We start from the raw sequence: 15,138 nt of genomic DNA, 5'->3' as shown, positions 1-15,138 counted from the left end.
GGGCTATGATTTTTGTCTTATTTTTATTTGTTTTGCATGATAAATAATCTCTACAATCGTCTGTAAAAACACTGAGAAGCAATATTATTTTATATTTTCTATAGTTACCCTGAATAACTGAGTAGTTTGGTGCCCTCTAGTGATATTGAGGAGGCTGTGCAGCCCCTCAATTGTGGTGTCTCATTTCTAAGGATTATGCTGTCATTTGGATTGTCCTGTTTTGGCGGTATGGCTGAACCAATCGGAGCCGGGAAGGGGGTATAACTAGGGCAGTGCCGACTCAGCGTTTGTGTGTCAATGTAACCAGGAAGAGGACAGTCATGTGACACACTGCAAGGGTCAAAGATGACAAGATTATGAGGTTTTCTGGAACCTATTTGGCAACCTTTTAATCAAACTCTTCTGTGTAGATGTAGTCACGAGGTTTTACGTTTTTGAAATGTTCATCTCCATCGGGAATAGTTGTGCAAAGCAAAATCAATTCTTACATCTTTGCTTATTGCTGTGAGCAGGAAGTTCTGGCCCCGTACTGGCAAAACCAGCATTGAAATGAATTTGACCAGGTGTCCCATTTCCCCAATGGCAGGTGACCCTCTAGCAGCAGGTTTAGGGTGTGAGGGGACCCCGTCGAGCGGCTCTACGATCGCCCCCGCTGACAACGTCCACCACCACGTCTACAGGGATACAGCGGAGCACATGGTTGCCACTGGTAACGCAGGCAGCCAGGTGGAACAACAGACGTCGGTGAAGGCAGAGCAGCAGTACAGCCATTAGCAGTATAACCATGCCCTGTTCAGCACCATGCTCCTCTACCACGGCTCCTAAGGAGGTGGAAGGCCGTCCCTCGGTTTGCCTGTCATTTATGCTTGACATAAACAAGCATTCATACGCCTTAAAACCGTGAAGTGAGTGGTTGCTTTTTCACATGGTCATTGTGATTTTTATTTTTTTTAAATGTAAAGGACAGGCCCATCCCTCTTCTAAAGGGGGTGGTTAGTTTTTAGTTTATGGATATGAAATGTTCTGTAAAACAGTAACTTGTTTTTGTGATACAGTTTTGTGATGTGAAAAGTTGATTTTGAGTGATTAAAGAAAAAGCTACAGTAAATGCATATAATGCATTATCTTTTCATTTTCAAGTTAAAGTTTATACATTTGTTTTTTAAACTCTTTGTGCTTAGTCATCCTGTAATTAATTAGTAATGTACTGTTATTTTACCAATTGATCTAGTTCTGGGGCCAAAACTAGCCTGAATGTAAATGAAAGTTTTTTATGTTATGTCAGAAGTAATTTTTTTTCTGAGTAATTAAATAATGCCTCAACCTCTGTCTTGATGGAGTCAGGTTTTTTGTTATGTCATCCTCATTCAGCTGTATCCTGATGAGAATTAAATATGAGATCACCTTAAAAGCACATCGGGATGCGATTCTTCGAATTGTCAGAAAATGTGACTGCTCCTTCCTACACTAATGGATGGGGAACAATACAGTATGCTATGAAATTGGAATACAGGACTTTTGTCTTGAACTACTATCTTGTATCCTTTACACATCATATAAAGCTTGAATATTTGAAGATATACACTGAGTATACCAAATACTAGGAACACTTTCCTAATATTGAGTTGCACCCGCCTTTGCCCTCAGAACAGCCTAAATTCGTCAGGGCATGGACTCTTCAATGTGTCAAGAGTTACACAGGAATGCTGGCCCATGTTGACGCCAATGCTTCCTATAGTTGTGTCAAGTTGGCTGGATCTCCTTTGGGTGGTGGACCATTCTTGATATACACGGGAAACTGTTGAGCGTGTTCAGCAGTGTTGCAGTTCTTGGCACAAACTGGTGCGCCTGGCAACTACTACCATACTCCGTTCCAATGCACTTACATTTTTTGTCTTGCCCATTCACCCTCAGAATGGCACACCTACACAATCCATGTCTCAGTTGAAGTTTTAAAAATCCTTCTTTAACCTGTTTCCTCCCCTTCATCTACACTGATTGAAGTGGATTTAACAAGTGACCTCAATAAGGGATCATAGCGTTTACCTGGTCAGTCTGTCATGGAAAGAGCATGTGTTCTTAATGTTTTGTGCACTCAGTGTATTTCCTCCCATAGTTTACCCAATAAGTAAACTGAAATTCCAGTTCCAATTTTCCACATTGGGAATTAACTTTTTGTATTGAGTGAACTGAACCCTACCCTGGGTGCTCTGCACTCTAAAAAGAAAAGGTTCCTGGAGTATCCTTTAGGGGTTCTTCAAATTGAAACTGGGGGGACCCCTATAAAAACCCCTTTTAATGGATCCTCGATTAACCGTTTGAATAACCTTTTGGGGTTAATTTTTGAACTACCCCCCCCCCCCCCATTATTATTATTATTATTATTAATAATATGCATAACAATTACAACAATAACACTATTTTAGTTGTCAGTGTTTATTATGATTTTAGTGGCAAAGCAGGATTAAAAAATCCAAAGGTAAACTCCCAGCAGAGCCCAAGTCCAATGGATATATCCTCTGGCGTGTTGATGTTCTCCGTATCCATAGCCAGAATGATTTTGCAGTGCATGGTGATCGAACAGGGTGTAGGGAGGGTGAAGTCTGTGAATCCAAAAAATTGTAATTATGCAGATGATTAACAAAACATTCACATTTTACATTTACATTTTAGTCATTTAGCAGACGCTCTTATCCAGAGCAACTTACAGTTAGTGAGTGCATACATTTTTTTTCTCCATACATGACAGTTTTCATACCTTGGTTTTTGTGGTAAATGTGAATGAAAAAAAATGTTTTGATAATGGTTTTCATACACATACCTTGTCCATAACATAGAGGCCTATGGGATATTCAATGAAGAGGTAAGGGAGGAGGATGGTAAATGTGATCTGCATAACATACCAATACCAATTGATATACCTTTGTATGCCTCGTCTGTATACCTGCAGACACAGACACACAAGAGGGCAGTTCAGTCATCTGCACCCAATACAGCTAGCCTTCAACATATTATTAAAGCCTACATATTCATACCTCTTTGTTGGTTGATATCCATAGAATTTTGTAAATGTTCTGTTTTAGAAAGATTTGAACAAATATGAAAGATACATGGTATCATCATAAAACAATATCAATTTAGAACACACAAGGGGCTAACCTTAACTGAAAAATGTAAAAGTCTCAATTTAAGGTAAGTGCCTGCACCTGCTGTCCTTTCCTTTCAAATTCAAATCCAAATGTTTCAGTTGGGCAGTTAGGTTCATGCAAGAACCCTCACCAACTAAGACAAGAACTTTGAGGATCTTAGAAGAACCCTGGTTGAACCCCTAATTTTTAGATTGTGGGGCCTCTGTTGGATTGCACATGTCATAACCCATTTGTTAAATTGTGGTTTTGAGTTGTACTCAATGCACCAATAATTACTGCAATAAGTCGGTGTTTTGCATAATTAGTGTTATTCAACGCCATACGACCACCCAGGAGCCTGGCAACGGCATAGGCCCGTGCAGTGGAAGGGAACGCCTCAGACAATGGATTCACGCTCTGTCCCCGTGCGGTCCTATGCCTGTGGTTGGGGACCATGCCCACTCCACAGTCCACACACAGATTAGATGGACACAAACAATAGGACCTTGGTTGGGCACTGGCATAATTCTCTGTTCAGAACTTAGAATCACACACCACAGGTGAGAATTGCATGTATTTATTAAAATTTTAACAGGGAGTCCCATTGACATCAAGGTCTCTTTTGCAAGGGAGCCCTGCATCTTACAATTACGCAACAAATTACACAGGAAATGCACCAGAAAGTAAAAATAGGGAATACATAAATAAAACGCACTCAAAAAACAATCACATTCTTCAGCAGAGGTCCTCAATCAACACTGAAATGCCTGAAAGGCACCGATACATCCATTTGTAGGGAACTCTGAAGATTGTTCCATGCAACATGTAAAGTGTTGGTCCCATGTTTCAGGAGCTGAAACAAAAGATCCCTGAAATGTTCCATACGCACAAAAATATTATTTCTCTCAAATGTTATGCACACATTTTTTACATCCCTGTTAGTGAGCATTTATCCTTTGCCAAGATAATCCATCCACCTGACAGGTTTGGCATTTCAAGAAGCTGATTAAACAGCATGATCATTAAACCAGGTGCATCTTGTGCTGTGGACAATAAAAGGCCACTCTAAAATGTGCAATTTAGGCACAAGACAATGCCACAGATGTCTCAAGTTTTGAGGGAGTGTGCAATTGGCATGCTGACTGAAGGAATATCCACCATAGCTGCTGCCAGATAATTTAATGTTAATTTCTCTACCATTTTAGAGAATTTGGCAGTACGTCCAACTGGTCTCACAACCGCAGACCACGTGTAACCACGCCAGCCCAGGACCTCCACGTCCGGCTTCTTCACCTGCGGATCGTCTGAGATCAGCCACCTGGACAGCTGATAAAACTGGGTTTGCACAACCGAAGAATTTCTGCACAAACAGTCAGAAACTGTCTCAGTGATGCTCATCTGCGTGCTTGTCGTCCTCACCAGGGTCTTGACCTGACTGCAGTTCGGCGTTGTGCCCGACTTCAGTGGGAAAATGCTCACCTTCGATGGCCACTGGCACACTGGAGATGTCACCCATTGAGCATGTTTGGGATGCTCTGGATCATCATGTACGACAGTGTGTTCCAATTCCCGCCAATATCCAACAACTTCGCACAGTCATTGAAGTGGAGTGGGACAACATTCCACAGGCCACAATCAACAGCCTGATCAACTCTATGTGAAGGATATGTGTCACGCTGCATGAGGCAAATGGTGGTCACAACAGATACTGACTGATTTTCTGATCCACGCCACTACCTACCAGTCATGTGAAATCCATAGATTATGGCCTAATTAATGAATTTTGGGGGCAACTTTCAGTGCCAAGAACCCTAAGGTTCTTCGAAGAACTTTGAGGATCTTAGAAGAACCCTTGTTGAACCCCTAATTTTTAGAGTGTAGAGCTGGCCGCCCGGCCAAACTGAGCAATCGGGGGAGAAGGGCCTTGGTCAGGGAGGTGACCAAGAACCTGATGGTCACTCTGACAGAGCTCCAGAGTTCCTCTGTGGAGATGGGAGAACCTTTCAGAAGGACAACCATCTCTGCAGCACTCCACCAATCAGGCCTTTATGGTAGAGTGGCCAGACGGAAGCCACTCCTCAGTAAAAGGCACATGAAAGCCCGCTTGGAGTTTGCCAAAAGGCACCTGAAGGACAGACCATGAGAAACAAGATTCTCTGGTCTGATGAAACCAAGATTGAACTCTTTAGCCTGAATGCCAAGCGTCACGTCCGGAGGAAACCTGGCACCATCCCTACGGTGAAGCATGGTGGTGGCAGCATCATGCTGTGGGGATGTTTTTCAGATGCAGGGACTGGGAGACTAGTCAGCATCGAGGGAAAGATGAACGGAGGAAAGTACAGAGCAGTGGCGGCTCCTGAAAAAATTCTCAGGGGGGGCAATTTTTCTGATGATTTAGGTGACCTACACACATTTTAAAAAAGATATGTCCAGCAACAACATGAAGACAGGGGCAGCATATAAGTCAATACCAGAAGCATTTATTGACTGATCTCAAAAGTGTTGGCTTACCAGGGTTGGTGGAGCCCTCAGTTTCATCTTTGCCTCGCAAAGCTAACTCAAACACTCCGCAAAACTTCACACACTGGATTAGCCGGCTGAGGATGTGGCGGTTCTTGCTAATGTCGTAGTAAATATATTTGTTATAGTGAATATGGAATATGATATGTTGAGTAAAATGTTGTGCTAAGATCTATTTAGGTCAGGAGCTGGTTATAAGTTCTGTTCCTATCCAATAACAATGGACAAAAGGGTCCTATCTTGTCAGCCTTGTCAGTTTCAGTTCTCCAGTAAACTTGTGATTATCAACACTAACCTCATCGTTGTGGCGGCGGACAGCTAGCCTGTATCCCTCATCCAGTTGAGTGGGAATGTTCACTCTCCCCAAAGCAGACAATCTCAAACAGCTATCCATGTGGGTCTTTGACAGCTCATGTTTCTTAATCTTTCCTGAAAGATGGTGCATGTCCGTTACACACCAGTCGCTGTCCAAGCGGTGCTGTCTGCCGTGCCGCCTTCAGGGTGAAAGAGTAAGCAGGGGGTAGCAGAAGACTGCATTAGCTACATCGCAGCCTGCTAGCCAGGTTTTTCGTTCGTACCAATTTTTGGAAAATCCTCGGGTGTAGGACTTCCCCCCTTTAGTAGAAACCTGTTGAATTATTAAATTTGGTCTGGGAGGTCCTAATTGTTTCGTTGCCAATTTATCTTCATTTGTTCGCCGACAAAAAGTAACTTATTTCAAAGAGACAATCGAGTTGCACTGAACGCTATAGCCATCTTGATAGTAGTATGTGGAGACATTTGAAACCCCACCTCTTTAAGGAATACCTGGGATAGGATAAAGTATTCCTTCTAACCCCCCCCCCCCAAATTGTAAAGTGGTTATCCCACTGGCTATAGGGTGAACGCACCAATTTGTGAGTCGCTCTGGCTAAGAGCGTCTGCTAAATGACGTTAATGTGCCCTTGAGCAAGGCACTTAACCCTAATTGCTCCTGTAAGTCGCTCTGGTTAAGAGCGTCTGCTAAATGACTAAAATGTAAATGTAAAATGATGTGAATTGATTGATGAGGCTACCCGCTCTTTTCTTAGTTACGTTCATGGTTATGTTACGTATGACGAAAGCGCGTAAGTGCAAGCCCTCAGAAACCCATAGAGATTGTATTGAAAGCTCTGATATTTGAAAAAAATAGATTTTACATGGGAGTCTATGACAGACTTCTGGGCGATTTTCAACCTGACTGAAATCGCCCCAAAAGGGGGGGGGGGGGGGCATTTGAAGCACGACTTTAGCCTGATTGGACATTTAGTGGCACTGTGGCAGATCAGACGTCTAGATTACAACACTGATAACTACTGTTGCCGTGATATAATTGATTCGAAAAAAAATCCCTTCCTTTTCCCGTTTGGCAGTGCGTCGCCCATATCGCCCTATTGAACACACCGCCCCTGGTACAGAGAGATCCTTGATGAAAACCTGCTCCAGAGCGCTCAGGACCTCAGACTGGGGCGTATGTTCACCTTCCAACAGGACAACGACCCTAAGCACACAGTCAAGACAACGCAAGAGTGGCTGAAAAATGTATGCACTCACTAACTGTAAGTCGCTCTGGATAAGAGCATCTGTTAAATGACTAAAATGTAAATGTAAATGAGTGGCTTCGGGACAAGTCTCTGAATGTCCTTGAGTGGCCCAGCCAGAGCCTGGACTTGAACTCGATCGAACATCTCTGGAGAGATCTGAAAATAGCTGTGCAGCGACACTCCCCATCCAACCTGACAGAGATTAAGAGGATCTGCAGAGAAGAATGGGAGAAACTCCACAAATTCAGGTGTGCCAAGCTTGTACCGTCATACCCAAGAAAACGTGAGGCTGTAATCGCTGCCAAAGGTGCTTCAACAAAGTACTGAGTAAAGGGTCTGAATACTTATGTAAATGTTATATTTCCGTTTTTTTTTTATATACATTTGTACAAATGTCTAAAAGTCTGTTTTTGCTTTGTCATTATGGGGTATTGTGTGTAGATTGATGAGAAAAAAAACGATTTAATAAATTTTAGAATAAGGCTGTAACCTAACAAAATGTGGAAAAAGCTGAGGGGTCTGAATACTTTCCGAATGCACTGTGTCACCATAGTCTAGGACAGGAAGGAACGTTGACATTCTACTATTTAGTGAGAGGCATGACCTATTTCTATAGAAGAAGCCAATTTTTATTCAAATACATTTTATTTAACAAGTAATATTTGTTTCTCTCAAAATTATAGGGGTCAAAATTGCCACCTGTTTTCAATACCTTTCAATACAATAGACCGACACTGAGCCTTTTTTAAAAACAAAATATGAGATTGGAGAACACATTGGGAGGGCTCTTAAACCATTCCTCTATACAGAATCTTTCCAGATCTTTGATATCCGTAGTCTGCGTTTATGGACTGCCCTCTTCAATTCAAACCACAGGTTTTAAATGGTGTTCGAAATCCGGAGACTGAGATGGCCATTGCAAAATGTTGATTTTGTGGTCAATTATTATTTCATTGTAGATTTTGATGTGTGCTTGTTGGAAGATCCACTCGCGGCCAAGTCTCAGCCTCCTGGCAGAGGCAACCATGATTTAGGCAAAAATGTCCTGGTACTGGGTAAAGTTAATGAATATCGTATTCCTCTCCATTGCTCCCTTTGTATCTGGACAATGCCCACTATTTCACGTGTACGAACACCGGTTTGTCACCTGTCGCCAAGACCGACCTTTACAGTTGGAGTTTTTTTGACCTATCTGTACAAACGCTACGTCACTGTAACCACGCCCCCCGTAAAACACGGTCTCAAATAAAAATAGGATGAGACTATGTAATTGGATACGTATTAAATCGTTTTTCGATACATCATACGCAATTCAATTGACATATGCAATAGTAAAAGTATTACAATAAAGTATAAGTATATTAAAACCTAAATTATCTTACGTCTCGTTTTTCTTTAGAAGAATACGAAAACAACGTCCCCTATTAGCTGAAGTGGTATCGCCTAATATGCCACTTACCAGCCGCTAGGGTAGGAGTCGAAGGATAGTGTTTTACCGAGGCAATAGCGGAAAAAAAAAAAGAGCTGAATGTTGTTGTAAACACAACATTAACCAGCTAAATTATAAACACATTTGTAAATAAAACAATACATTTATAAAGTTAGCTTACGATGTCTACTCCGGCAAGAAGACGATTGATGAGAGATTTTAAGCGGTGAGTTGAACATTTTACTGATGTCTGAAGCTAACTAGCTAAAATAGCTAAGCTAGTCAGCGAAGGTTACCAAGCTAGCTAGCAAACGTTAACTAGCAAGTCACACAGCCGTCTATTTCCTGACATTTTGGGGTTTATCTAGTTTACATTTCTCAAATGTTTAATGTTGCTTTTGAAAATAGCCCCTGCCGATAAAGTCGTTAAACCCTAAAACATATGCGACTTATTTCGTCAGCTACGTTAACTAATTTAGCTTGCCAACCAAGACTTGGCTACAGTAGCTGGCGAAGAAAACAACTCGCTCTCCCAAGACGAGTCACCATCGCTCACTCGCAAGCGAAACTGGGTTAGATTAACAATACGTCATACATAAGATTAGTCAGGTTGGTTTTACGATATCCTTGAATTGTATCACATCATCAAACCGTACTTGACTGCATAACGTTAACGTGACGGTGTTTAGCTAGCTTCTTCTTCTTTGAGGTTTCTTCTTCTATGGTAGATTGGTTGTCACACAATTTAATGTGCATCCTGCCACCTATTATGCGGGATGGAAATAGGATTCCCCCAAAAAAGTGAACAAAGTACAATAAACGACCAGAAAATAAATAAATCAAACAACTATTCTGGAAAAAATAAAACATATCTGATCCCTACACAGGCTCAAGGGGAACCTGGGAGGGCGGGTCTTCCGGCACCAGTACCCCATGCAAGCTTCAGATCCTTAAGGCACAAACACTTGAAACATTGCCAAATCCTTTACAATTCTTACACTGCAATGGTTTGGAGACGAAAGCTCTTACGGCATATCATACATAACCAAGCTTCACATGCGTTAGTATTTGCTCTTTATCAAAAGACAACAGGACCGACAGACTTTCTTATTTTTCCCCATTCACCCAGCGGGTCAGACGCTGGGCACAAACCACACCAGGAATTCTGTTCAGGTATTCAACCTGAACATCCGTCGTCACCCCTGAGATGACTCCTTTGATGTGTGCTCTACTCCAAAGTTCAAAACACAAAACATCTGTTGTCTGGATTATTTTGAGGCCCACTTTAATCTAACTCTGCTCTTCAGAAATACAATGAATCAAAATAAGACCACTCCTGGTCACTCTGACAGACTCCACTTTTCCAAGCGCATACTTCACAATTTTCGACACCTCAAACAGGTTTCCCACATATGCATCCTTTCTCAAGAAACGCATCCCAACAAGAAGCGATTCATTATCATTCACACACGTATCCTCCAATCCAATTTTAGACTATTTCCTTTTCGTTCCAGTTTTCGATACTACTGTTATCCATTCAGAACATTCGTCTTCACCGAATGTTCTCAATGCGCTGCTCAATTATAACTCAGCATCCACTTCTGCCATCTTCCCACTTACCGTCCCTTCTTTGAGGTTTATTGGCAGACCACACTCATAAGGTGTATTGCCGCCACCTACTGTACGGGGTAGTACGTTTAGCTATCTAAGTAACGTTAACACTTATATGGGTTTCCGCATTGGTTGATAATATTGCAAGTAAGAGTGAGTTCAGTAATGTGTCGATTTGTAAAATAACTCAGTTTGAAAATAGGGTTACCAAGTACATTAGCTAGGTAGCAAGCAATTTGACAGGTGGAACTAAAGTTGTTTTTCTCTGACCCCCATAGGTTACAAGAAGACCCTCCGGCTGGCGTCAGTGGCGCCCCTTCCGAAAACAACATAATGGTGTGGAATGCAGTCATATTCGGGTAAGATTGGCCTTCCTCTGACAACGCCTGGTAAAGAGTACCACAGTATGAGTCATAATACCCATAAAACCTAGCGGTCAAACAGGGAAATGGTTCCAATCGTTTTCCACCATTCATTTTTCCCATTGCGGATTTTAGAAACACTTAAAATAAGGGCTGTGTTTCATGTAGGTTTACCCTGGTGTGATGTTTTGATAACCGTATAAATCTCTCTAGGACAAGGTGACTTTTCCAAGCGCATACTTCACCATTTTCGACACCTCAAACGGGTTTCCCCATATGCATCCTTACTCAACAAGCTCATCCCAACTAGAAGCGATTCATTATCATTCACACACGCATCCTCCAATCCAATTTTAGACAATTTCCTTTTTGTTCCAGTTTTCGATACTACTGTTGTCCATTCAGAACATTCGTCTTCACCAAATTTGCTCGACGTGCTGCTTGATTAGAACTCCCGCTCCACTACAGCCCCGTCGATGTCAATGGGGTCGTGCTCAGCCCTCTGTTTCCTGTAGTCCATGATCAGCTCCTTTTGTTTTGCTGACGTTGAGGGAGAGGTTGTTGTCCTGGCACCACACTGCCAGGTCTCTGATCTCCTCCCTATAGGCTGTCTCATCGTAGTCGGTGATCAGGCCTACCAACGTTGTGTCGTCGCAAACTTAATGATGGTGTTGGAGTCGCGGCCACGCAGTCGTGGGTGAACAGGGAGTACAGGAGGGGACTAAGCAAGCACCTCTGAGGGGCACCCTTGTTGAGGGTCAGTGTGGCAGATGTGTTGTTGCCTACCCGTCAGGAAATCCAGGATCCAGTTGCAGGGGAAGGTGTTCAGTCCCAGGGTCCTTAGCTTAGTGATGAGCTTTGAGGGCACTATGGTGTTGAACCCTGAGCTGTAGTCAATGAACAGCATTCTCACGTAGGTGTTCCTTTTGTCTAGGTGGGAAAGGGCAGTGGGGAGTGCAATAGAGATTGCATCATCTGTGGATCTGTTGGGGCGGTATGCGAATTGGAGTGGGTCTGGGGTGATGGTGTTGATGTGAGCCATGACCAGCCTTTCAAAGCATTTCATGGCTACATATGTGAGTGCTACGGGGCGATAGTCATTTAGACAGGTTACCTTGGCATTCTTGGGTACAGGGACTATGGAGGTCTTGAAACATGTAGGTATTACAGACTGGGTCAGGAAGAGGTTGAAAATGTCAGTGAAGACACTTGCCAGCTGGTCAGCGTAGTTATTGATAATTCTGTGAGATCCAGGTCATTTCAAGACATTTCTAGGCCAATGATACCAACAATGTGAAGTGATTCATCTGCTCATCGTAATGTTCCTCCTTCATCCGTTAACTTATTTATTGGGAAATGACACATGCATATATTTTATACATACAGAGAAAACCTTTAAACATATTTATTTCCCTTTACAGCCCAGAAGGGACACCTTTTGAGGACGGTGAGTACAGCACTGTGCACTCTGCACCCCATTCTTCGTGTTTGCATACTCTATGCAGCTAAGGGTTGTGTGTGACGTAATTGTTGATTTAATAAATTCCAAATAAAGTAGACTAGAGTAGTCTATCATCAACTTCCATTTTTATCTACCGGCGGTATTGCAGATAATGCAACACCTGTAAATGTGAACAAGTTTTCTAACATTCTTGGTTAGTATGAGTGATATGAGCCAGAGCCATGGTTCTAATTAATCTTTCCCCCCATCTTTTATGTTCCAGGCACATTTAAGCTCACTGTTGAGTTCACAGAAGAATACCCTAACAAACCCCCCACAGTACGATTTGTGTCAAAGATGTTTCATCCAAATGGTATGTTGTCACAACGACAGTAGCAAAACATCCTGATAATGGTTAGTATTGCCTGCAAAGGTTAACAGTATTTTAACCCTTCCGTTTTATTTACAGTGTATGCAGATGGAAGTATATGTCTAGACATTCTGCAGAATCGATGGAGTCCAACCTATGATGTGTCATCCATTCTTACCTCTATCCAGGTAGGCAAATATATCATGTTTTCCATATTACATTATTTTATATGCCATGAAACCTCCCTTCCCTGTCAACATTTAGTCCTACTGTGACAAAGCAGAGATTGTAAAACACAACATCATGGTGCATGCCCACTTTTATGTCTCGCTCTCTGTGCTGTAGAATGCCTGTCTCGTCTACTAAGTTGGCTCATTACTCATCACCTCTCTCCCTTCCCTCCTTCCAGTCTCTGCTAGACGAACCAAACCCCAACAGTCCAGCCAACAGTCAGGCAGCCCAGCTTTACCAGGAAAACAAGAGGGAGTACGAGAAGCGTGTGTCGGCCATTGTAGAACAGAGCTGGAGGGACAGTTGACCACACCCTCACCCTTCTGGTCTCCTCTATCCCCAACGCTGAGCTGTGTGTGTTGCGAGTTTGAGGAGTACATCTTAATTTAGATTTTTTTTGTTTCTTCCTCCTTTTAAAATTTACGTTTTTATGCACTTTACCTCTCCCTTGTTCAACCATTTTTTTTCTGACACGCTTGGAGTGATGGAGTTTTTCTTTTTTTCTATTTCTCCCTCCCGTTTTGGCTTATCAGGGGACTTATGTGCTGAGTCTTGTTTTTGCCGCCACTGTCTTCAATTGAGGACAATTTTTGGACGTCAATTACCTGCCTCCCTTCCCTAGCTGAAATAAATGAGTTGGACTGATATGTGTAATGTTTGGAAGAAATGAATCATGTTAACCTGCTTGTAGGTCCTTTCTTTGGTGTGCTCCCCGTACCCTTTAATACATAAGCTAATTTTACAAAGCAGCATCTGAGCTATCAAGCTCATTAACTTTCTTTGGAAAATTGCTGCGTGTGTTCATCCTAAACAACCTGATTCAGAACCAGACCCACATGCTTAACCAATGTCTTTGCTGTGTTGTGAGCTCTGTTACATGCATGACAGCGATAGTGCATTCTTGTTCTCTGTTCATTAGGTACTCTAATGTACAGTGGGGAGAACAAGTATTTGATACACTGCCGATTTTGCAGGTTTTCCTACTTACAAAGCATGTAGAGGTCTGTAATTTTTATCGTAGGTCCACTTCAACTGTGAGAGACGGAATCTAAAACAAAAATCCAGAAAATCACATTGTATGATTTTTAAGTAATTAATTTGCATTTTATTGCATGACATAAGTATTTGATCACCTACCAACCAGTAAGAATTCCAGCTCTCACAGGCCTGTTAGTTTTTCTTTAAGAAGCCCTCCTGTTCTCCACTCATTACCTGTATTAACTGCACCTGTTTGAACTCGTTACCTGTATAAAAGACACCTGTCCACACACTCAATCAAACAGACTCCAACCTCTCCACAATGGCCAAGACCAGAGAGCTCTGTAAAGACGTCAGGGATAAAATTGTAGACCTGCACAAGGCTGGGATGGGCTACAGGACAATAGGCAAGCAGCTTGGTGAGAAGGCAACAACTGTTGGCGTAATTATTAGAAAATGGAAGAAGTTCAAGATGACGGTCAATCACCCTCGGTCTGGGGCTCCATGCAAGATCTCACCTCGTGGGGCATCAATGATCATGAGGAAGATGAGGGATCAGCCCAGAACTACACGGCAGGACCCCAGACCGAGGGTGAAGGTCATGTGGTCTGATGAGACCAAAATATAGCTTTTTGGTCTAAACTCTCGCCGTGTTTGGAGGAAGAAGAAGGATGAGTACAACCCCAAGAACACCATCCCAACCGTGAAGCATGGAGGTGGAAACATCATTCTTTGGGGATGCTTTTCTGCAAAGAGGACAGGACGACTGCACCGTATTGAGGGGAGGATGGATGGGGCCATGTATCGCGAGATCTTGGCCAACAACCTCCTTCCCTCAGTAAGAGCATTGAAGATGGTTCGTGGCTGGGTCTTCCAGCATGACAACAACCCGAAACACACAGCCAGGGCAACTAAGGAGTGGCTCTGTAAGAAGCATCTCAAGGTCCTGGAGTGGCCTAGCCAGTCTTCAGACCTGAACCCAATAGAAAATCTTTGGAGGGAGCTGAAAGTCCGTATTGCCCAGCGACAGCCCCGAAACCTGAAGGATCTGGAGAAGGTCTGTATGGAGGAGTGGGCCAAAATCCCTGCTGCAGTGTGTGCAAACCTGGTCAAGACCTACAGGAAACGTATGATCTCTGTAATTGCAAACAAAGGTTTCTGTACCAAATATTATGTTCTGCTTTTCTGATGTATCAAATACTTATGTCATGCAATAAAATGCAAATTAATTACATAAAAATCATACAATGTGATTTTCTGGATTTTTGTTTTAGATTCCGTCTCACAGTTGAAGTGTACCTATGATAAAAATTACAGGCCTCTACATGCTTTGTAAGTAGGAAAACCTGCAAAATCGGCAGTGTATCAAATACTTGTTCCCCCCACTGTATATAGGAGAACATACATCCGGATTGATTGTACAGATTTTGCACTGGTTGTCCACCATGTCATTCTTTCAGCACTTGTAAATAAAAAGTCAAAACTACCTTTACTATGACAGTAGTA

The 15,138-nt window shown here is 42.5% G+C and overlaps 1 protein-coding gene across 2 annotated transcripts; it reads left to right on the top strand.

Moving 5' to 3' along the window:
- The first annotated feature begins 8,574 nt into the window (after nt 1–8,574).
- LOC311129660 (ubiquitin-conjugating enzyme E2 A-like) lies at nt 8,575–15,118 on the top strand. Of its 2 annotated transcripts, XR_014613298.1 has the most exons (7): nt 8,575–8,865; nt 10,529–10,609; nt 12,034–12,059; nt 12,337–12,426; nt 12,523–12,611; nt 12,833–13,628; nt 14,950–15,118. XR_014613298.1 is itself a non-coding variant. In XM_084162032.1 (6 exons), the coding sequence occupies exons 1-6, from the start codon at nt 8,822–8,824 to the stop codon at nt 12,959–12,961; spliced, it is 459 nt and encodes a 152-aa protein (XP_084018158.1). In that variant the 5' UTR covers nt 8,575–8,821; the 3' UTR covers nt 12,962–15,118. The 2 variants fall into 2 exon arrangements, 1 of the variants encoding a protein (XP_084018158.1); XM_084162032.1 differs by having other exon boundaries at nt 12,833–15,118.
- The last annotated feature ends 20 nt before the right edge of the window (nt 15,119–15,138 follow it).

The sequence above is a fragment of the Coregonus lavaretus genome (genome assembly GCF_964263955.1).
Source record: "Coregonus lavaretus genome assembly, chromosome: 5".
Lineage (NCBI taxonomy): Eukaryota > Metazoa > Chordata > Actinopteri > Salmoniformes > Salmonidae > Coregonus > Coregonus lavaretus.
Note: the sequence above shows the minus strand (reverse complement) of the source record. Positions and strands in the feature narration are given on the sequence as shown.